At 40.4% G+C, this 25039-nt stretch overlaps 1 protein-coding gene across 1 annotated transcript in view; it reads left to right on the top strand.

Annotated features, from left to right (window-relative positions):
- The first annotated feature begins 17845 nt into the window (after positions 1-17845).
- The window catches only part of LOC133659977 (G patch domain-containing protein 8-like), a 153927-nt gene continuing 146733 nt past the window's right edge, over positions 17846-25039 (top strand). The window contains exons 1-2 of the mRNA XM_062062938.1: positions 17846-18019; positions 18117-18281. Of these exons, the coding sequence (XP_061918922.1) occupies positions 18129-18281 (153 nt within the window). The 5' untranslated portion in view covers positions 17846-18019; positions 18117-18128. The remainder of the gene's footprint in view (positions 18020-18116; positions 18282-25039) is intronic.

Below are 25039 nucleotides of genomic sequence, written 5' to 3' on the forward strand. Positions count from 1 at the left end.
TGAAACGTCGCGGTATGATGACGTATGCGCGTGACGAAGTCAATTTAACGGAAGTTATGGTACCCCGTAGAATCCTATACAAAAAGCTCTGTTTTCATTTCATAATTCCACAGTATTCTGGACATCTTTTGCAATTTGTTTAATGAACAATGAAGGTTGCAAAGAAGACAGTTGTAGGTGGGATCGGTATATTAGCAGCGGACTACAGCAACACAACCAGGAGGACTTTGTTGGAGAGCAGACGCGCTAGCCGGCGACCTCACCTTGACTTCCTAAGTCTCCAGGCCGCCAAACGCATCGGGTGAAGTCCTTCGTCCTTCCGCCGATCGCTGGAACGCAGGTGAGCACGGGTGTTGATGAGCAGATGAGGGCTGGCTGGCGTAGGTGGAGAGCTAATGTTTTTAGCATAGCTCTGTGCACCTTGGTTTTGGAGCTAACGTGTTAGCATCGTGCTTGACTGCACATCGAGGCAAAGTGAACATGCCCCTGACTGGAAGGATAGACAGAAAGTCAATAATACTACTATTACTTCTACTATCAGGAGACACTGAACTCAACCCTGAACCTGTAACAACACGGTTAATGTTGTCCCGACTGGCGAAGACTAGCAATGCTATTGCTAGCGTCGCCATCGAAGCTAACTCAGCTACCGGCTCATCTCAGCTCAAGCTCACCTGTGCTCCAGCGGTCGGCGGCTCGGCAGAGGACTTCGCCCCGTTCATCGACACGGTCGGAGGCTCGGCGGCGGCGTTGGAGGACGACCCAGTCATCAGAGAAGGCAGCGACTCAGCGGCGGTGAACGACGCGGGGGCGGTGGACAGCGACCCAGCCATCGGTGATGGCGGGGAACTGCACGAGATGGCGGGGGTCCACGCGGCCTCTCCCCGGTCCATGACGGTCGAGGACGCGGCATACACTGGATTTAGAGGCGCCTTTACAAAAACATTTTCTTTGTTCTCTTTGTCTTCAAAAAAGCCCGCCAAAAGGAAATCCACCCCCAGCAACCCTACCTGGCATCCCCCTGTCCCCCTCTCCAAATCCGCCCCTCCCCCTCTCTCTCCCTTCACCTGGAGGAAGAACAATATTCCCCTAGCTCTCTCTCTCTCCTTTCTCTTCCTTTTGTTCTTCAACTTCAACAGCAATAATAACCAACAACTTTTCTGGTCAGTACCACAACACAGCGGACTCTGATGCCCTTTTTGGTTCCAGTGGACTACACATCATCCACCTTAATGTGAACAGCCTCTCGGGAGCCAAACTTGACCAAATCAGAGAAATGTTCCTCAACACGAAGGTAAAAATCTTGTGTTTCTCTGAAACCAAATTTGATCAAAGTATTTCTGACTCAGAGATAGAAATTGAAAACTTTTCGGTTATCAGAAAGGACAGGAATAAACACGGTGGGGGCGTTTGTATGTATATTCACCAAGATATTAAATACATAACTCGCACTGATCTTAACCACAATTACCTGGAATCTGTGTGGGCGGAAATCAAATTTAAAAACGCTAAGCCGGTACTAATAGGGACTGTTTATAGACCCCCTAATCAGAGTGATTTCTATGGGGTTTTGGAAGAATGCTTGGCGGGGACAGACAACATGGAGAAAATTATAACTGGGGATCTGAACACAGATATTCAACGCAAAGATGCGCCTGTCTTCAGATCCTTCAGCAAGTTTTGTAATCTGCACGGTCTTTCCCAGCTAATAGCGCTACCTACAAGGGTGTGTGATTCCACCCAATCAACCATAGATCTCATTCTCACTTCAGACCGGCCTAAAATAAAAAATAGTGGGGTCATGATCTGTGGTCTTAGCGACCACTATCTAACCTTCTGCACCCGCAAAATAGCTAAACCTAAAGCCAATGGCCACATAACAACCCAATCCAGATCCCTCAAAAAATACTCCAATGACAATTTCAATTTAAAATTAGATGAGTGGGACTGGTCCCCTGTGCTCGCGAGCAACCTGGTCGATGTTGCTTGGGATCACTTCAAAACGGCGTTCCTAAAGATACTAAATGACATGGCTCCCGTGAAAACAGTCAGGATCAAAGCCCGCTCGGAACCATGGATGAATCCGGACCTATTAGCTGCCATAAAAGACAGAGACAGGAAATACTCTGAATACCAAAAATGTAAAACAGAAGTAGATAAACAACCCAATAATATCAACCTCAAATTACTCGTTTCAACTCTCAAAAAGCAATGCAATAAATTAAGAAATAAGTCAACCAACCTGACTAAATCCTTAAAAAAAAATTACATTAACGACAAAATAGAGGAAAACACAATTAAGCCATGTGAGCTCTGGAAAATTCTCAACAACCAGCTTCCTGGTTGCAGCCAGAAACTTAAAACAAGACTCACCAACATCAGCATCAAGGAGGGTGACTCCCTCATTACAGACAAAATGGAGGTAGCTAGCAGACTTAACATCTTTTTCACCAGCATAGCCGCAACCCTTGTCAACAAGCTGTCCCACCACTCTGGTCGCTTTGGTGTAGAACACATTAAAGCCTTCTACAGAAAGCTAGGAGTATCCAACGATGATTTCAAATTAGAAATGGTCACAGCTGATGAGGTGTTTAAAAATTGAGCGTGCTCCACCCTAACAAGGCCACCGGCCTTGATAATATTCCCTCCAGATTCCTCAGGGACTCTGCCTCCATCATTGCCCCGATCATCACGCACATAATAAACCTATCAATTACACAAGGCCAAGTACCAAAAGATTTTAAGATTGCAAGAGTAACTCCCCTCTTTAAAAAAGGAAGCAAATTGGAACCTGGCAACTACCGACCTGTTTCTATTCTCAGTTCCATTTCGAAAGTAATGGAAAAAATTGTTTATGAACAGGTCGATAGTTACCTTGCCACTAATAAACTCATGTACAAATTCCAATCCGGCTTCAGAACTAACCACTCCACTGACACATGCCTTCTCTATCTGAGCGACCACATCAAACATGAGGTGGACGCGGGCAAATACTGCGGCATGGTCATGCTGGACCTTCAGAAGGCCTTTGACACCGTTAACCACGCTATTCTGTTGGATAAGCTCAGAGCAATCAGATTTAACAAAAACTCATGGAGCTGGATGCAATCTTACTTGGAGGGGAGGGAGCAGGTGGTAGAGGTGAACGGCACCGTGTCCCCCCCCCCCCCTCTCGGTGAGCTGTGGAGTCCCCCAAGGCAGTATATTGGGACCTTTACTGTTCCTAATATACATAAACGACATGTCATCGGCATGCGACTGTGAATTGTTTTAGTTTGCTGATGACTCTGCCTTGCTGGTATCCGGCAAGGACAAGTCACAGGTGTAGAAAATCCTCAGTGCTGAGCTCTTAAGAACTTGCACCTGGCTCGCTGACAACAAGCTATCCATACACTTGGGTAAAACAGAATCCATCCTGTTTGGGTCCCACAACAACCTCAAGAAAGTCAATGACTTCACCATAAAAGTGTGTGACATTGTTATCACCAGGAAAGATGAGGTCACCTACCTAGGTTCCATTCTAGAGGCTAACCTTTCCTGTGATAAAATGGCAACCAAGATAATCAAAAAGGTTAACCAACGAATGAGATTTCTCTACAGAATCTCCTCTCTGGTCAACAAAAGCACCTTGAGGATTCTGGCGGGAACTCTCGTTCAACCCTTTTTCGATTACGCATGCACCTCCTGGTACCCTAGCACCTCCAAAACCCTCAAATCTAAACTCCAAACATCTCAGAACAAGCTGGTCAGGTTACTGCTAGACGTCCACCCCAGATCCCACCTCACTCCTACCCACTTCTCTAAAGTGGGCTGGCTCAAGGTGGAGGACAGAGTTAAACAACTAGCACTAAGACTAGTCTATAAAATCTGCTACACCTCCCTGATACCGAAGTACATGTCAAAGTACTTCCTTAACGTAAATGACCGCCATAACCACAACAACAAGGGGAGCTCCACTAACCACGTTAAACCCAAATTCCGAACTAACAAAGGTCTTAACTCATTCTCTTTCTATGCCACATCAATGTGGAATGCGCTCCCAACAGGTATAAAAGAAAGGGCATCTCTATCCTCCTTCAAAACCGCAATAAAAGTTCACCTCCAGGCAGCTACAACCCTAAACTAACACCCTCCCCGGATTGCTAACAATCAAATGCAGATACTTTTTCTTATGCCTTCTGATCTCTCTCTCTCTCTCTCTCTCTCTCTCTCTCTCTGTCTCTCTCTCTCTCTCTCTCTCTCTCTCTCTCTCTCTCTCTCTCTCTCTCTCTCTCTCTCTCTCTATGTCCACTACTTGATGTCCATATCTTAACCCCCCCCCGCCCCCCTCCACACCCCTGATTGTAAATAATGTAAATAATTCAATGTGATTATCTTGTGTGATGACTGTATTATGATGATAGTATATATGATAGTATATATCTGTATCATGAATCAATTTAAGTGGACCCCGACTCAAACAAGTTGAAAAACTTATTCGGGTGTTACCATTTAGTGGTCAATTGTACGGAATATGTACTTCACTGTGCAACCTACTAATAAAAGTCTCAATCAATCAATCAATCCGGTTGCTAAGTTGCTAAGTTAGCTTCAATGGCGTCGTTAGCACAGCATTGTTAACCTTCGCCAGCCTGGAAAGCATTAACCGTGTATTTACATGTCCACGGTTTAATAGTATCGTTGATTTTCTATCTATCCTTCCAGTCAGGGGTTTATTTTTTTTGTTTCTATATGCAGTTAAAGCACGAAGCTATCACGTTAGCTCGTAGCTAAAGCATTTCGCCAATGTATTGTCATGGAGATAAAAGGCACTGAATGTCCATTTCGCGTTCTCGACTCTCATTTTCAAGAGGATATAGTATCCGATGTGGTTTAAAATACAAATCCGTGATCCACAATAGAAAAAGGAGAGAGTGTGGAATCCAATGAGCCAGCTTGTACCTAAGTTACGGTCAGAGCGAAAAAAAATATGTATTTCACTGCATTCTAGTCCGTCACTCTAACGTTCCTCGTCCACAAATCTTTCATCCTCGCTCAAATTAATGGGGTAATGGTCCGAATCGCTCTAGCTGCGTTGAAAACAATAGGAAAATATGAGGGAGTGAACAACTGACAACGTCACGCTACTTCCGGTAGGGGCAAGGTTTTTTTTTATCAGAGACCAAAAGTTGCGAACTTTATCGACGTTGTTCTATACTAAATCCTTTCAGCAAAAATATGGCAATATCGCAAAATGATCAAGTATGACACATAGAATGGATCTGCTATTCCCGTTTAAATAAAAAAAATTCTTTAAGGCACCCATTGATGCCCTTTTAGCCTTCATTTCAGTACTGTTATTGCACTGGAGAATAATACAATCTGTTGATCAACTTGACATGCATTTGCATCACTGAACTCTGCTAAGCAATGTGGTCTACATACAACACACAAAGACAAAGATATGTTACAAAGGCCAATTTGTTTCTGGCCAGAACAAATTGACAAAACTATTTTAAATAGCTGCAACATAACATACAGAAGTAACAAACAGCATAATAACAGCATAGCTGTAAAGCAAGAAAGGCACACACTACATACACAAAGCCTAACCAGGCATTTTTTCCTCAAGGAATTCTGACACAAAATCATGTCTGAAGCCCAGAACACTCTACACATTTCCCCAGTTTTAGTTTAGAGATAAGGAAAGATTGGCCTGGCCCACTAGGATCCCTCTTTATGTTTGTGAACTTTATAGTCTATACATTTAGAGTGATGTGATAATCAAACACTCTAGAAGTCTAGAATGAAAGAGTATACTGTATAAGAGAATTGACAGCAACGTTCCCTCTCAGGTGTGCCCCTGTGCAATTGCGCACTGCTCAAGTGTCCTCTGCGCACAGCAAATCTATGCCACGCACAAAATCAAATTTAAAAAATAAGCGCATAACAATTTTCGACACAACACGGACACGACACAGAAAACACTTTTCGTCAACCTTGTTCAAATATAGTAACGTTTGTCGAGACGCTTTGAGGACATGAATTCCATCCATCACTTTACTGAGCAAAACTCTTTGTCGGCCATAAACACATCACCAAAACATTAGTAAAAAAAATTATATCTTGCCAAAGTGGTCATTTTCTGCAGTACAAACCAGACCAAAAGCAACTTTGTTATATGAACAGCAGCCGCTCGCTCTTTCTCACTTGCGCCAACACATGCACATATGGCACTTAGTCAGTGATGCGTTTACAGCCACACAAAAAGTCGGACAACTCCAACACCACACATAAAGTGTAATTCCAGGTCGTTACTCTATGATTTACCAATGAAATGTGTGCTTATTCTAGTGTCATTTATTAGGAATCTTAATTTATAAATATTAATCATTAAATGCTGTTAGTATACTAAATAAATACTAATAAAAACATATTTTTTACAAACAGGAAGTTGCAGGAATGTACACATGATCCCCTGCTTACATCTCATTGTGCAACATGTGAATGTTTTAATGGGAACTAAATGCAATGTCTGAAAGGGGTACAAATTATTTCCGAAGCAGGACCTCCACCCAGACAAACAATACAAGTACACAGTTCATGAAAAACAATATTTTTTGTTATTGTCATTGTAAGTGGGCCTAAACACTTATATTAGGAATGGAAATGACTGCTGTCATTTGATTATAATAATAATGGAATGTTGTCTGTCTATCTGTGTTGGCCCTGCGATGAGGTGGGGACTTGTCCAGGGTGCACCCCGCCTTCCGCCTGAATGCAGCTGAGATAGGCTCCAGCGACCCCGAAAGGGACAAGCGGTAAAAAATGGATGGATGGATGAAGATGTAACTTGTTATTTAGTCAGGTTTGGCACAGGTGTGCTGCTGGTGTAGCCACAGTGTGCACGTCTGATGTTGCTCACATGGGCTCCACTGAATGCTCAGGGAGTTTTTGCGTTTGCTCACACATGAAAAATTAGAGGGAACATTGATTGACAGAGTGTGTACCTTCAGTGCTGAATGCTGAGCAGAGGCAGAGTTAATCCTTAAGTGGTGGTGGTGGTGGTGGTGGAGGGAAAGTAATAAATAAATGATAAATGGGTTATACTTGTATAGCGCTTTTCTACCTTCAAGGTACTCAAAGCGCTTTGACAGTATTTCCACATTCACCCATTCACACACACATTCACACACTGATGGCGGGAGCTGCCATGCAAGGCGCTAACCAGCAGCCATCAGGAGCAAGGGTGAAGTGTCTTGCCCAAGGACACAACGGACGTGACTAGGATGGTAGAAGGTGGGGATTGAACCCCAGTAACCAGCAACCCTTGCTGGCACGGCCACTCTACCAACTTCGCCACGGCGTCGCATTGGAGCATTGGAGTCTCTGTCTCTCTTTACTAGCTACGTCGAAGCATGTTGCTTATGTAGCTTGTTTCAGCAGATTTGAATTGCTGTTTTGGGCAGTAGATGGGATCTTTGATCCAAAGCACAATTTACATTTAACTAAAATGTTATTTTCTTTGTGCCCGACAAAAGAAAAGTAGTCAAAATATCTACATGTTAACAAACTCGACTTCTGACTCCGCCATGATCAGACACGACCCCCCTCCCCTCCCCACACTCACCTCCCCACACTCACACTCACACTCACACTCACACCCACACCCAGACACACACACAGACACACACACAGACACACACACAGAGCGCAGGTCTCTCTTCTCTGGCTTGTGACACAAGAAGAATCAGAATGATGGCACTGCAGCGCTCCGATAAAACACACTTTATACTACATAAAAAGTAACGTAAAATAACGCAGTAACGCATCATGTAGTAACGGTGACTGAGTTACTGAATATAAAAAATAACGCGTTAGATTACTAGTTACCGCCGAAACTAACGGCGTTACTTTGTAACGCGTTAGTCCCAACACTGCTTACCTGACATTTTCTAGCCCAGTCACCAGTCCAGATGCAGCGTGGGTAATTGCATCTGCATATGCAAAAACTGCTCTCAAATGAAAGGCTCGCAAAAGTTCAATTTGTTCACCAAAAAAAGCTGTTCAAAATACTTGATTTGTTTGCAAACGCCACATCTCTAGTTGATAATTGCCAATGCAGCACAAAAAGAAACTCAAGTTCAGAGTGTTTTGCCGAATTTAATACATATACTTTGGGGTATTGACAAGCACGTTTGTATGTGTGTGTAAAATAGAGCAAGATTGGTTGAAAAACATGCCCGCCATTAGGCAGAACGTCTTTGCAGGAGCTCGGGTGGAATTTAGCAACTCATTGTCCATAAGTCATTTATCATTTGTGTAATGATTATACAACTTTAAGATATCTGTGTTACATGTAAGCACGTTTCTTGAAAAATATTGAGAACAACCCAAAGGGGGCGCCATAAATGTCAATTACAGTCATGAGCAAACTTTTTGACTCCGGGGCTGCATTGGGTTAAAACAGCCAGGCTTAGGGGTGTGGGAAAAAATCGATTCGAATTCGAATCGCGATTCACACGTTGTACGATTCAGAATCGATTCTCATTTTTAAAAAATCGAGTTTTTTTATTTTTATTATTTATATTTTTTATTTTTTATTTTTTTTTTTTTAATTAATGGATCCAACAAAACAATACACAGCAATACCATAACAATGCAATCCAATTCCAAAACCAAACCCGGCCCAGCAACACTCAGAACTGCAATAAACAGAGCAATTGAGAGGAGACACAAACACGACACAGAACAAACCAAAAGTAGTGAAACAAAAATGAATATTATCAACAACAGTATCAATGTTAGTTACAATTTCAACATAGCAGTGATTAAAAATCCCTCATTGACATCATCATTAGACATTTAGTTTATGAGATGCGATGCAAGTGTAAGCCACTGTGACACTATTGTTATTTTTTATATTAATGTTTGTAATGATGATATCAATGAGGGATTTTTAATCACTGCTATGTTAAAATTGTTACTAATATTGATACTGTTGTTGATAATATTCATTTTTGTCTCACTACTTTTAGATTGTTCCGTGTCATGTTTGTGTGTCCTCAATTGCTCTCAATTGCTCTGTTTATTGCTATTCTGAATGTTGCTCTGTGGCAAAAACATTGGTTTTGAAATTGTATTGCATTATTATGGTATTGTTGTGTATTGTTTTCATTGTAAAAAAATAAAAATAAATAAAAAATAAAACATATATATCGTTTTTGAATCGAGAATCGTGTTGAATTGAAAAAAAAATCGATTTTGAATCGAATCGTGAACCCAAGAATCGATTTTGAATCGAATCGTGGGACACCCAAAGATTCACAGCCCTAATATATACATATATATATATATATTGTCTTTATAATCCGTTTTGTCATTTTACATCAATTAACATTGATGTTCATCAACATTTAACATTGTCACGTTATCAATGGGAAAATTCATTTTTAGACAATATGATTTGCCTGAGCGGCTAGGAGACACCAAGAGTAACAAGCGGTAGAAAATGGATTAGAAATATATATTTTTTTTTTTTAAATAATTATAAAAATAAATAAATACAAAAATTTTACTTGGGACTTCCTGTGGGCCGAATTTTGGATGCTGGGGGGCCGGATCCGGCCCGCGGGCCGTAGTTTGGGGACCCCTGGTCATGAGAGTCCATTCCCAGGGACTTTTTTTGTGTCTTAAGTGAAAAGCATGATCTGTTGGGTTGATGTCAAGTACCAGACATTGAATAATGGACATTGAATAATATTCCATTCAAAAAGGAGGAACTCCAACTTCAATTCCTCAAAAGTAAATTACATATTGTTGCTGCACAACTTAAAATAAAGCTGAAAGCATGCTTTGTCACGTAATGAAGACAAACATGACAGCCACAAATTAGCAGCAATTGAAGGTAGGCAATCCAAGTACTAAAAAGTATGGTTGTGTTTACATTAAAGCCATCCATCCATCCATTTTTTACCGCTTGTCACTTTCGGGTTAGCGGGGGGTGCTGGAGCCTATCTCAGCTGCATTTAGGCGGTAGGCGGGGTACACCCTGGACAAGTCGCCACCTCATCGCAGGGCCAACACAGATAGACAGACAACATTCACACTCACATTCACACACTAGGGCCAATTTAGTGTTGCCAATCAACCTATCCCCAGGTGCATGTCTTTGGAGGTGGGAGGAAGCCGGAGTACCCTGAGGGAACCCACGCAGTCACGGGGACAACACGCAAACTCCACACAGAAAGATCCCGAGCCCGGGATTGAACTCAAGACCTTTGTATTGTGAGGCACATGTACTAACCCCTGTTCCACCGTGCTGCCCTGCTTTTACATTAATTCCTTTTGTCAAAATACTTGCGAGAGCATGATCATGAAAAAGGACTCTTCATAAAATGATTAATAATTCCTAAGCTGAATTTTTCTGACTCCTCGTTAAATCCAAGTTGAAAGTCAACACTTCCGTCCCATCTTGGTTGTTTTATTACGTAACCATAGTGATGTCGACAACATATTTTTGTGAAAAGAAATCAGTCATTTGAATAAATTAATTGAGAGAGCTAAAAAGCAGCAAGTGACAACATGTCATCCAAAAAATAGAACTATTTTAAAGCAGTTTTTTGAGCCCCTGAAAATGAAAGTTTAGTGACAAAAAAATTTCTGTGAGTCCTAAGTGGTAAATAGCTCACTGTATATTTGCAAAACTTCTTAAAGCTGAAAATCTACACTTCAAATCACTTCTTGGCTGTTTTATTACAAATCCATTGTGGTGGTGTAGAACGAATCGATGTGTGTAATTGTTTTGCTGTCAAATGTTAAAGTGGTATTATTCGATAAGTGCCGGTGTCTAGCACTTATTCTAGACTAGCACACATGTCTGAAAAGGAGTAGAAAAAAGTAGAGCTCATTTATCGCATCTTTTTTTCCGTTTCAAAGCAATTATTTTTTTCCAAGATAGCTCCGCTGTAGTGGCTGCTGGTGGCAGGAGCTCTGTGCTCTTGTGTCATCCTTTTGTGTTTCTGATGTTTCCTTCTTGTTTTCATGTGTTTTTTTTAGCCTTTTGTTTCGGGACCGTTTGGAACTGTGTGACAAGGGGTGGCTCTTTCGTGACTTCTGCTGTGCTTTTTTGTGAACTTCTGGATCTGCCTCCCGGGAGTCTTTTGGCAGTGGAGACCAGCTGCTGGGTCTCTGCCACACCAGAGTCCGTTTGGAGAGACTGGAGGAGATGTGGATGAAGAGACAGGGCGCCGGGACGGACAAGCGTCACATTGTCTTGGCTGAATGAGCAGGTATCGGACACCTCGGTCTCCTTGGACATATCCTCGTGCATCCCTGCAGACTGGACACTGGTCGAGAATTGGTGGGCGGCCGAGGGTGGAGTCGGCTCTCTTGGTTGCTTTGTTGGGTCTGCTCCTGTCTCTGGCCATGCTCCCCCCGCCCCAGCACGAGGCCACCACAGTGTATATGTTTTGTTGTTGTTGTTGTTTTACTTTTGTGGCTGTGTGTAGAAGTGCTGGTTGCATCAGCTCTGCTCTTTTAATGTATGTAATGTTATTTGTGTTCTTTGATGTTTCCGTCTTATACACATATTTATGTGTGCTATGGCTATGAGTTTTTTTTCCCTTGGCCTCAGTCTGGACCCCCTCTCCAGGGGCACAGGCTTAGACTGATTTTTTTTTTCCAACCCCACCCCTCCTCAGCAGTTACCTGTGTATCACCTTTTTTGTAAGGGGCGCCGGAAGTTGGCAGACCCATCAGCGATCCTGTTCTGTCTCCCTGTAATGTCTGTCTGATCTTGAATGGGATTATGCTGAAAATCTTAATTCCCCCTCAGGGATTATTAAAATATTTCTGATTCTGATTCTGATAACACATTTGCTCACTTTCAGTCACAATCTGTTCAACTAAAACCAAAATAAATAAATGAATAAATATCAACAAACTTTACATTAATGGATAATTATTAAGTTATTGTTTATATCATTTGCTGAATATGTGATGAATCAGGGGTGTCCAAAGTGCAGTCTGGGGGCCATTTTCGGGCTGCAACAATTGTTTAACGGCTCACAGCTGCACATCCATCCATCCATCCATTTTCTACTGCTTGTCCTTTTTGGGGTCACAGGAGATGCTGGAGCCTATCTCAGTTGCATTCGGGCGGAAGGCGGGGTACACCCTGGACAAGTCGCCACCTCAGCGCAGGGCCAACACAGATAGACAGACAACATTCACACTCACATTCACACACTAGGGCCAATTTAGTGTTGCCAATCAGCCTATCCCCAGATGCATGTCTTTGGAGGTGGGAGGAAGCCGGAGTACCCGGACGGAACCCACACATCCTAAAAATACTAATAGATAAATAGATAGATAGATATATGGATAGTACTTTATTGATTCATTCAAGAGAGTTCCCTCAGGAAAATTAAAATTCCAGCAGCAGTTTACAAAATTGAGATCGAATTTAAAAAGTAAATAATGGGGGTATAAATGGAAACAAAATAGAAAAATATTACAATAGAATAAAAATAAAAAGCAACAATGAGAATACAAATATAACAGTAAAATAAGAATATAACAAGAGGAACTAGGCAGTAGTGACCATGTTATTTTCTAAGAAAAACAGAGCAAAGAAGTGTAATTTAATGGGAAATTGTTAAAATGTTGACGATAATAACACAACGCTTAGATGCAGGCTGTTTGTGTCTTTAAAAAAAAAATCTATATATTGTATTGTTTTTGAAAGTGAAAACATCTAAATGGCCCCTGCATTATTTTTTTTTTTCCGTCTGCAGCCTTTAGGGAAAAAGTTTGGACACCCCTGTGATTGATGATAAATTATGTGTTATGTGTACAGGAGGAGGAGACGGCACAGACAACAGGGGCATAGTATTAGTAGACGGAACGACACAGGAGGTCCTTCATACCGACAGCCATCAGACTGTATAATGCATATGTTCCTTGACTGCACTTAAATGTAGAGTATATGTAGAATATATTTATATTATTTATATATTATGTATTATATATATATATATATATATATATATATATATATATATATATATATATATATATATATATATATATATATATATATATATATATATATATATATATATATATATTATATTATTTATAACTATTGTTGTCTATTGTGAGCGAACTGTGGTGCTGAATTTCCCCCAGGGATCAATTAAGTACTTTCTATTCTATTCTATTCTATTCTATTCTATTAAGCTCTATTTTATTTATAAATATATGAACTATATATATAAATAATAATATTAACAAACAAGGGTATGGAGGGTGACTGAGCCAAAAGGGTGTGTATGTGTGTGACTATGTGTAAGAATTAACTGCTGAGTGTTATCGGTGTGTTGAGCGAGAGGCAAGTCCAAAAGGGGCAGGGCAGGCTCGACGATCCGTGAGCAGCCAGGAAGTCGGGGGCGATAGAGAGGCTTCAAAGGTCTGTGTCCAAGCGGGAGGTTGAGATCCAAGAGGCAGCCAAGGAAACAGAGGGAACGCGGGAAAACGAGACACACAGCTCGTAATGTGGAAACGAAGGCAGGCTGCAGGGAGGACGACAAGGAAGAACACGAGACGATACACATGACGGGGGAGAACACACAGAGAGAGCAAGATTGCATAGAGCTAGATGATCGCTTACTATACTGGAACAGATGACTATGTTCTGGCACAGGATAGCAGGTTGTGCAATCTTATGAAGGCGGTCCTCTGATCAGCACCAGGTGCGCGGATTACTGGTGATTGATTGCAGCCGCTTGCTGCAGCAGAACTGACACGCGCCTCACGTGCTCCTGGAAGTGTGCTCTTGAAGGTGTGCTCATCAGAGCGCACAGATGAGTGCACATTAGCATGCGCCCGGGCCATGACATTATGCCTCATTTATCAACAAGGTCCAAGATGAATATTAAGATATTCTTCCTTGTACTTGTAAACATGTTGCATTTTTTTTTTAAACTGATTCACATTAGTGCATAACTTTAGATTAAAAAGTAATATAATATAGCTTTTAGATAACTAAACTAGAGGAGGCAATTCCTGAAGGAATTGCGTATGAATGCTCTAATGCTGAAGTTGAAGTGAAATGCTGACAGAATGTAGTATGAATGTAAGAATTTTTTGAATATTGGAATGGTTGAATGTTGAAGAGCTGACGCTGAACTGAAATGCTAATCGAACATAGGATGAATGTAGAAATGGTTTGAATGTTGAAATCGTTTAAATGCTGAAATGGTTTGAATGTTGAAGAGTTTGAATTTCCAGGAAAACAGGAATTTGATTTGGAACTTGGGAAAGTGTCAATTTGAATATCCAGAGTGAGTGGAATGTGTTAATGTTGGAATGGTTTGAATACGTTGAAAAATGTGGGAATTGTGCAACTTGGAAAAATGTTCTAATCATTTCAATGGGAACTTCCTGGAAAATTCCTGTGGGAATTTGGAGAAAAACTGGATTTTTTGAAAATGATTAGGAGCATGAATGTCCTGAATGAACTGAATTGGTTGGTGTTGGAATTGTTTAAATTGGGCAAGAAATGTTGAAGTATTAAATGGTATTAGGGAATTTCGGGAAAATCTGGAATTTTTTTTAACTTGGAAAAAAGGTAGTTTGAATTTCCAAAATGGTAGAATGTGTTGATTGCAGTAGTGATTGATTGTATTGATTGGAATAGTTTGAATGGGTTGAAGAATGTGGGAATTGTGGAAGTTTGAAAAATGGCCAATTCATTTTGAATGGGGAAAATGCAAAAAAAAAAAGGAAATCCGGGTTGTTGTTTTTTAGAATTGTTGAAGTAGAGCACCCAATTCCTGAATAGGCTCAATATTTTGAAGTTGGAATGGTTTGAATCAGATGAATAATGTGGGAATTGTGGAACTTTGAAGAATGTCTCATTGATTTCAATTGGAATTTTGGAAAAAGCGGGATTTTGTTTGAAAATGGTAAAAAAAAAAAAACAACATGAATAGTCTGAATGAATTGAAATGGTTGGTGTTAAATGTTTTCAAATCGGTGGAAAAATGTTGAAGTAGTAACATGTTGAAATGGGAAATGGTATTACGGAATTCCTGGAATTTCGGGAAAACCGGGAATTTTTCCAGTTCAAAAAACAACTTTATTTTGTGTCCTGATTAAGAGGAATGTTTTGACAGTGGAACGGTTGCAATGCGTTGAAAAATGCGGGAAGAGTAGTCGCCAGAAAAAAGGGTGGAAGTAGGGCTTTGGAAAACCAAGAATTCTGGAAAATTCTGGAATTTTTTTGAACTTGGAAAAAGGGAAGTTTAAATTTCCAGGATGGTGAAATGTGTTGAAGGTAGAATGGGTTGAATCGGTTAAAACATATGGAAATGGTGGAAGTTTGAAAAATGGCCAATTCATTTTGAATGGGAAAAATGCCCGGAACGGTTTGAATCGGGTGAAAAATGTGGAAGGTAGAGCGCGCCAAAATCTGGAGAAGAAGAAGAAAAAGAATAAAGAGATTAACGTCGGTGTAGAAAACCATATGTGTGAATGCTTTGGAGCATTCACACAATAAGGCATAATGCAAACTACCAAGGCAACAATGTTAAACTTGCATATAAAACTACTCAAGTACTACGAGAGAAGCAAGTGCCTAATGCAGGGGTGCTCATTACGTCGATCGCGAGCTACCGGTTGATCGCGGAGGGTGTGTCAGTCGATCGCCAGCCAGGCATTAAAAAAATAGTCATAAAAATGAGCGATCATAAATCTTCACTATGACGTCACTTTCGTCACTTGATTGACATTCACGGCACCCGAGGGTCTTCCGAGATGACGCTGGCTGCTGCCAGCTCATTAAAATTACCGACAGGAAGGCGAGAAACACTTTTTATTTCAACAGACTCTGGCGCCGTACCTGTCGTCAAAACTCCAAAGACAGACTGCACAGTTGCACAATAAAAGCTCTGCCTGCGCTAACAAAATAAGAGTCTCAGAAAGCAGCCGTGCACAAGCTAGCAAGCTATGGAGTTTGCCGCCAATGTATTTCTTGTAAAGTGTATACGAAGGAGTACGGAAGCTGGACAAATAAGATGCCAAGAACCAACCACTTCCATGTGGTATTGGACAGAAAGGAGGACTTTTTTTCTCCTCCATTCGAAAATGCGGACGTTATTAGCACCACTGTCCGATTCCTATCAAAGCAAGTCATCAGAATCAGGTAATACACCAACTTATATTCTTGTCTTCATGAAAGAAATGAATCTATATGTGTTAAACATGCTTGTATTATCATTAAACACCTTTTACTTATTAACAATATTAACTATATGTGTTAAACATGCTTGTATTATCATTAAACACTTTTACTTATTAACAACATTAAATATATGTGTTAAACATGCTTGTATTATCTTTAAACACCTTTTACTTATTAACAATATTAACCATATGTGTTAAACATGCTTGTATTATCATTAAACACATTTAACTTATTAACAATATTAACTATATGTGTTAAACATGCTTGTATTATCTTTAACCACCTTTAAGTTGTTAACAATATTAACTATATGTGTTAAACATGCTTGCATTATCTTTAAACACCTTTAACTTGTTAACAATATTAACTATATGTGTTAAACATGCTTGTATTATCTTTAACCACCTTTAAGTTGTTAACAATATTAACTATGTGTGTTAAACATGCTTGTATTATCTTTAAACACCTTTAACGTATTACCAATATTAACTATACGTGTTAAACATGCTTGTATTATCTTTAAACACCTTTAATTTATTAACAATATTAACTATATGTGTTAAACATGCTTGCATTATCATTAAACACCTTTAACTTGTTAACAATATTAACTCTATGTATTAAACATTCTTGTAATATCATTAAACACCTTTAATTCATTAACAATCATGTTGCTAGTAAAGAGAGACAGAGACTCCAATGCTCCAATGGGACGGCGTGGCGAAGTTGGTAGAGTGGCCGTGCCAGCAATCGGAGGGTTGCTGGTTACTGGGGTTCAAACCCCACCTTCTACCATCCTAGTCACGTCCGTTGTGTCCTTGGGCAAGACACTTCACCCTTGCTCCTGATGGCTGCTGGTTAGCGCCTTGCATGGCAGCTCCCGCCATCAGTGTGTGAATGTGTGTGTGAATGGGTGAATGTGGAAGTACTGTCAAAGCGCTTTGAGTACCTTGAAGGTAGAAAAGCGCTATACAAGCATAACCCATTTACCATTTACCATTTACAATATTAACTATATGTGTTAAACACGCTTGCATTATCATTAAACACCTTTAACGTGTTAACAAAAACATATATTTCATAAATAAGTAAATGTAAATTATATATATGAATGAGGTAGATCCCCACGACTTGATCAATTGAAAAGTAGCTCGCCTGCAGAAAAAGTGTGGGCACCCCTGGCCTAATGGATGCTGCTTTCAGCACCGTCGTAGTGGACAGCTCCTTTCATGCATGTGCAGGCAAACTGCTCCAGCCCCACTTTAAACAATAGTAAGAATAATCAATAATATTTGACTAGAAAATGCAAGCCTCCAAACACCCTCCAACTGAACCCCGCTACCAATGCACGGACTAAAAGCACTCATATACTGAACAAGATGAGTCAGGGCAAAAAAAAAGAGAGAGAGAGAGAGAGAGAGGGGGGGATAAGTAGGGGCTGAGGTAGAGCTATTGAGAGGGAGTGAGAGTATTTCTTCCACGGGAAAGAATGTGAGCCACATCAGCCTGCCGCGCATCGGCTGCAGCCACCACCATAACTCCCGTGGACGGATTTACGTCTCCTCCACATCAGCACACACCGCGATATTGACCACGCAGCACGGAGACATTTGAAGTCTGCTGCCAATCAATAGACATCAGCAAGGAAAGGGGAGAGGAGCGTGGAAGTGTGTCACGCCTCCTCTCGCATCTTCCCGCGGCCGCCAAAGTGTCTGCAAGCGGAGAGGAAGAAGGGATGAGGAGGCAAACTGCGGGGAGGACGGACGCGGGCCACTTACACGCATCCAGACTGTGCGTCATTTGAGTGTTGAAGACTGAGAGCGTTTTTCTCACCTGCGCCCACTTTTTATTTCTATTTTTTATTTTTTTTTGACGCACTCCGTAAAAGAAGCGGCCGTGCATGGGCCCCGAGCCCCGTGAGTCCCCTGGGATGGCGTGCGGTGCTTGTTACTACCTGGTCATCAGCTCCACGCACCTCAGCAATGGGCACTTCCGGCGCGTCAAGGGGGTCTTCAGGGGGCCACTGTGCACCACAGCAGCGTGTGTTTCACCGGTATGTCCCACACACACACACACACACACACACACACACACACACACACACACACACACACACACACACACACACACACACACACACCACTTCTCATATAACGCACCCTTTGAATGTAATTGCAACTCTCACATGCACCCGCAGGCAACTCCATTTATTGACAAATTACTCAGCTTTACTGTTTCTATTATTGTTATTGTGCGGGGGATAGGGAAGTCAATGCCACAATTGGGAATTGAAGCATAAAGTCGTTGTCCCACCACGCTAATTCTTCCTCCCTAGGCTATGGGAATTAAACAAATGGAAGTGCATTAGTGCTTTCGGAAAAAGGGCCGAGCTGCCCCTGTTGTAAATAGCACTAATTATATCTGAGGTGCGTGTTGATATGTATGTGTGCAACTCCATGACCGTTTCCTATAGAGACACTTGTTTCCTTGAGCCACCACAATGGCATTAAATGTCAAATGTGTGTGCGTGTGTGTGTGTGTGTGCGTGTGTGTGAGTGTGTGTGTGTGTGTGTGTGTGTGTGTGTGTGTGTGCACGTGTGCTATAGAGTCATTACCAGTCTGTCAAGTTTGGCCCGCGCTCACTAAGTGCTAGAGCATCAGGCCAACAGATGCCTCACAGAGATGCTGCAGAAAAGTTGTGTTCGGCACACCGTGCAAACAAAACCTCTGACTAGTCACTACAGTCCAACATAATTGCTAATGTGTCATACTGTCTAAGCATTGCATTAACAAGTGCACAACAAACAATGCAATATTATAGTGGAAACTCCCCATTGGACACAATGGGAAGTTCTTTACTCTGTTCCAGGGTCAAAATGTCACTGACAAACAACATTAAAGCAAGATTTTTGGTAACTTTTTCACATTCTTAGCTGTCATAAAAGGGTAAAAATGTACAGTACAGGCCAAATGTTTGGACACACCTTCTCTTGCAATGTGTTTTCTTTATTTTCATGACTATTTACATTGTAGATTGTCACTGAAGGTGGGCCGCACGGTGGGACAAGGGTTTGTGCATGTGCCTCACAATACTAAGGTCCTGAGTAGTCCCGAGTTCAATCGGGATCTTTCTGTGTTGCATGTTCTCCCCGTGAATGTGTGGGTTCCCTCCGGGTGCTCCGGCTTCCTCCCACCTCCAAAGACATGCATCTGGGGATAGGTTGATTGGCAACACTAAAAAGAAAATGGTCCCTAGTGTGTGAATGTGAGTGTGAATGTTGTCTGTCTATCTGTGTTGGCCCTGTGATGAGGTGGCGACTTGTCCAGGGTGTACCCCGCCTTCCGCCTGAAGGCATCTGAGCTAGACTCCAGCACCCCCTGCGACCCCAAAAGGGACAAGCAGTAGAAAATGGATGGATGGATTGTCACTGAAGGCATCGAAACTATGAATGAACACATGCGGAGTTATGTACTTAACAAAAAAATGTGAAATAACTGAAAACATGTTTTATATTCTAGTTTCTTCAAAATAGCCACCTTTTGCTCTGATTACTTTTTCGCACACTCTTGGAATTCTCTCGATGAGCTTCAAGAGGTAGTCACCTGAAAGGGTTTTCACTTAACAGGTGTCATAGTTTTGATGCCTTCAGTGACAATCTACAATGTAAATAGTCATGAAAATAAAGAAAATGCATTGAAATGAGAAGGTGTGTCCTAACTTTTGGTCTGTATTATACATTTAAACTTCATTTTGAGGATGAGAGACTGGGAGCTAATCTTTTCACATTAAGACAAAGCTGATGTTGAGGGGTTTTTTTTAGCACTCATTTTAGCAATCGTATACTGAGCAGCATGGACATGTGTACCACTGTCTTGCATTGCAAAAGTTATATTTTATTTTCTATATTGCCGTCTTATTTTTCCACTCTGACATCCCTGCGCTCCAATCCTTTTAAACAAAGTCACATGTAGGACATCATCATGCATGACTGCACTTTTGACTGCAGGGGCCTATTTCTCCCAAAAAATGTTGGCTGAATTCCGAAATTGACCTTAACAACTCTAACCTAAATCAGCATCAATATAAAAAGTACATTGTATTGACTTTAACAACTCTAACAACTAACTTCCAAGTAATGTTGCTGTTGAATAAAACTAAAATAAAGTAAACTTTTTGAAAACAACTGAGGAACAAGAAGGTGTTTGCCAACTACATTTGCCAATAAGTGGTGTTTTGTAGGCGTTGCTGGACCTAATCGGTGTTGTACAGGCATAAAAGTGAGTTCAGTAGTCCCTCGTTTATTGCTGTTAGTTGGTTCCGGACATGACCACAATAAATGAATTACCGCAAAGTAGAAATAATTAATTATAAATCAAATATTTTCATAGCTGGAGCATAACAACTGTTGACAATCTTTTAAACATCTTTATCAACACTATGAGAGCCCTCTAGGGCACGAAAAACACCCTTTAGTCACCTTTACACTGTTTTGATCCAATATAGTAATGCTTCCTGAGGCTGAGCCAATCAGTGGCCACGATACTGAACTTTGTGGTCTGATTAGTTTGGTCTTCTCTAGTGGCCAATACTCCTGTAATATTGATATTGTTAGTTTATTTAGCCAATGTTATGCTTGAAAATGCCTAATTTAGGACATAAAAATGTTATAATATGCTTTAAAAAGCAAAATAAAATTTCCCGATACGGTGCTGCCACAATATTGGAATCCGGCGAGGGACTTTTTCACAAGCATGTTTTAATACAATGTATATTCTCCAGGGACAATACTATAGGAATGGGACTTGATGATGAACTTTGGAGTAGTCAGTGTACAGTTTGTATAGCAGTATATTTTTACTATCCACTTAAATGACTAAACACATGTAGCCATGGATGGATACGTTATATTTAAGTATTACCTGTGGGCATCTTTGGGAACCTCATGGTTTGACTCCATCCCAATTCATGGGGAGAAAATTTGATTCAGAATCAATTCTCGATTCAACACGATTCTCTTTATATACTATTTGGTATTTATTTGGTGTACGTGTTTTCAAAAACAGGCTACTGGTTACAAAATATATTCTTGTCTGCTGATGTACGACTCACACGAGAAGTTTTGGCCTAAAAACACATCATTTTAAATATGTGTTTTTAAAAAGGTACTTCTCATAATCACATAATGTTAATCATTTTATAAATAGCTCCAACCAACCCAATCCCAGCTTTACAATACTAAAAATGAAGAAGCAATTGAGAAGACATACACATACAATACTAAAAAGAGGGAAAACCAAAAATTAAACACAAAATTATATATATATATATATATATATATATATATATATATATATATATATATATATATATATATATATATATATATATATATATATATATATATATATATATATATATATATATATATATATATATATATATATATGTTATTATTATTATTTATTTATTTAAATTATTCTCCAAAATTCTGAATCAATTTAGAATTGCAATTTGGATGTGAATTCATTTTTTGGAGCACCCTTATACTAAGTAATACTAATAATACTTATGGATTATTTTTCTAAACATTCAAAGCACTTCACCGGAAGTGAGAACCAATCATTCATTCACTCCACATTCACCCGTTAATGGTGGTAAGCTACATTTGTAGCCACAGCTGCTCTGGTGTGGCTGCCAATTTGCGCCTACGGCCCCTTCGACCACCACCAAACATTAATTCTGCAAGGTGGTTAAGTGTCTTGCCCAAGGACACAACGGTTGTGAGTAGGATGGCAGAAAGGATTCGAACCAGGAACCCTGAAATTTCTGGATGGCCACTCTACCATGTGAGCCACGCCACCCACCTATACTAAAGTATGAAGAAAGTGAGGGACTCTCTATTGTAAAGTCTCCATGCAGGCGATAATCAACATTTTAATTTGTGTTGACGCTTTTTTCAAGTAATCCATCATAATAATCTCATTAGTACAGTCTATTAGTATAGTATCAGAGGCTACTCATTAGGTGTTAGAACAGGTTCCATAAAGCATCTAATTTCAGTTACTTGGCTATGAAGCTCATTACTTAGTTCAGAGCTCTTATCGCGGCACTTAACCTCCGAACAGAAAATATGCAGCTTCCCTTTGAGTGTATATACAAATGCGATTCCGCTCTTGAATAATTTCCTTTTTTCCACGCAGGCCACCATTTATTCCCCAACTCGCTTTAAAAAAAAGACTCTTGACATGCGGTTAATCTGTCACATTATACAACATATTTCTTGACAAACGTACATGTGTCCAAATGTTACGCATCAAATATTAAAGCGCGACACATTGTATTAACTTCCACGTTTTCATCTGCCTGCCTCCACCTCTCCAGTCGCTCTTTTCATGTCTCATCCTCCTGGTGCTCTTCCCTCGCTTCATCCTGTTCCCACACGTCGCTAACAAAGAAGAAGCAAACATGTTCCGCCACAGCCAATCAAATGTTGATCATTGTCATGTCTCACGAATGTCCTGCTGTGTGACACTTTGATCGTCATGTCTGCACTCCAAGAGAACCCACACATGTTCAAGTGTACCTGGAGCATTAGGATTCTCTTTTAGAAAACAAGGCATTAGTTACCTCTAATCCTTCTGAAACATGTCACTGGATTATGAACGAGTTTCCCAGCAAATCATAACAATCCCTGTATCTTCCTGAGTGCCAGCATCCAGCGGTAGAAAATGGATGGATAAATGGAACAAGTTAAATGTGACAACTGTACCGTCTAGTTCGGGGGTCAGCAACCCGCAGCTCTAGAGCCGCATGCAGCTCTTTAGCGCCACCCTAGTGGCTCCCTGGACCTATTTCAAAGATGTGTGAAAATGGAAAAAAGATGAAGATGTTCTGTAGGAGAACAAACCTTCCTAATTGTTAGAAATCCCACTTTATGTTATACATGCTTCACTGATGAGAGGATTTGGCAAGCACCGTTTTGTCCTACTAATTTCAGCGATCCTTGATCTCATCGTAGTTTGTTTACATGCACAACTTTCTCCGACGTTGCCACAGAAAGACGTGTTTTGTGCCACTCCTTCTTTGTTTATTTTTGTCCACTAAGCGTTTTATGCTGTGCGTGAATGCACAAAGGTGAGCTTTGTTGATGTTATTGACTTGTTGGAGTGCTCATCAGGCATATTTGGTCAGTGCAAGCTAATCGATGCTAACATGCTATTTAGGCTAGCTGTATGTACATATTGCATCTTTATTATTTTTAGGTATATTTGAGCTCATTTAATTTCCTTTACTTATAATCTTCTGTGTATTTAATTTATATGTGCATGTCTCATAGCACATTATCTGTATGTAATATTGGCTGCATTTCTGATAGTTGTTTGTGTGCCATGTTGTTCCAGACCACAGCAAACGTTACTCAGCTTGCCATTCTGAGCCAGTAATGTCCAGAAGTTATCTCATCCTGTGAGAAGCCTTCATTTTACTAATGATTGCCAATGTTGCAAAAATGCGTAGAATACAAATTAAAACACTTACATGCCTTCATTATAACACTTATTTAAGGCGTTTAATTTTTTCTGGCTCCAGACAGATTTTTATTTTTTTATTTTTGGTCCAATATGGCTCTTTCAACATTTAGGGGTGCCAACCCTTGGTCTAGTTGTTACTGTACATTGTGTTTTCTTACACTTCTCGGTTTCATTTCCAAGTATTATAGTAGACTTTGCAATGTAGTTGCAATTCCAAGACGTTGGATGGCAGTAGTGTACAGTAGGTAAAGTTGTGATTTTGCCTCATCTTTCACGTTAAGCGTGAGTCAAGAATGCGTGAAGAATGCACTACAGACCTGATAAGACCAGATAAGTTCAAAATATAAAGCGATGATACAGTATTATCTGCTCACAGATGCTACCTGGTGGTTGTTTGAGCACACTGCAGCTAGCCCTCCATAGTCCCACTCCTTAATGCATCAGTTGCACGCAGGATTCTCACAGAAATAGTACAAAAATACAACCTTACCTACTATATAGACTATGGTGTATTGCAAAGCCAGGAAGTAGTCTTTGCCATGAACCTGAATGTCAGTCTATAAAGTGTTTGTACTGTAAGTAGTGTACTTATTACACACCAGCTGTTTAATAGTAACGTGCATCTTAGTTGTAGTTTTCATTATGAAATGTTGAAGTTTTGAATTTGCCATGTAAAATTGCTAATGTTAATCGGTAAAGCCAAAGTAAATTAGCATCTAGCTAACGCATTTTGAAAAAGTAGAGCTTTACTTTACTTTTCAATCAGCCATGCTTGCTTTGTTGACATGGAAAATTGTAACATTACTTAGAGCAGGGTTGCCTAAACATTTTGCCTCCAATGGCCAAGTGAAAATGCGGCAATGTTCCGCGGGCCAAATAGTTATTTTTACCATGCAACAGCACCACAAGTGAAGAAATCAGCCTTATACCGCATATATAAATATAAGATAGTAGAGATTGTCACACAGTGTGTGCCAAATTCAGTTAACATGCAACGCTGCATCTTTTTTCATCTTAAAACTTTCTAAAAGTGTCAAGGCGTGGACTTTTTCGCAAATTACTGCAAGGATTGTTTTCCCGAGATGGATTTGACCGGACAAGGCTTGCAGGTAAAAACATGATTTAATCTTTACTATAAACTACAAAAGGCTACAAACAAAAGGCGCTCACAGCGGAGGAACAAAACTTGGCCCAGGTAACAAAACTAACACATGGGCAGAAACTATGGACATGAAACAAAACTTACTTGGCAGAGCATGAATCAATGGCAAGAACAGCAAA

The sequence above is a fragment of the Entelurus aequoreus genome, linkage group LG11, assembly GCF_033978785.1.
Source record: "Entelurus aequoreus isolate RoL-2023_Sb linkage group LG11, RoL_Eaeq_v1.1, whole genome shotgun sequence".
In the NCBI taxonomy this organism is placed as follows: domain Eukaryota; kingdom Metazoa; phylum Chordata; class Actinopteri; order Syngnathiformes; family Syngnathidae; genus Entelurus; species Entelurus aequoreus.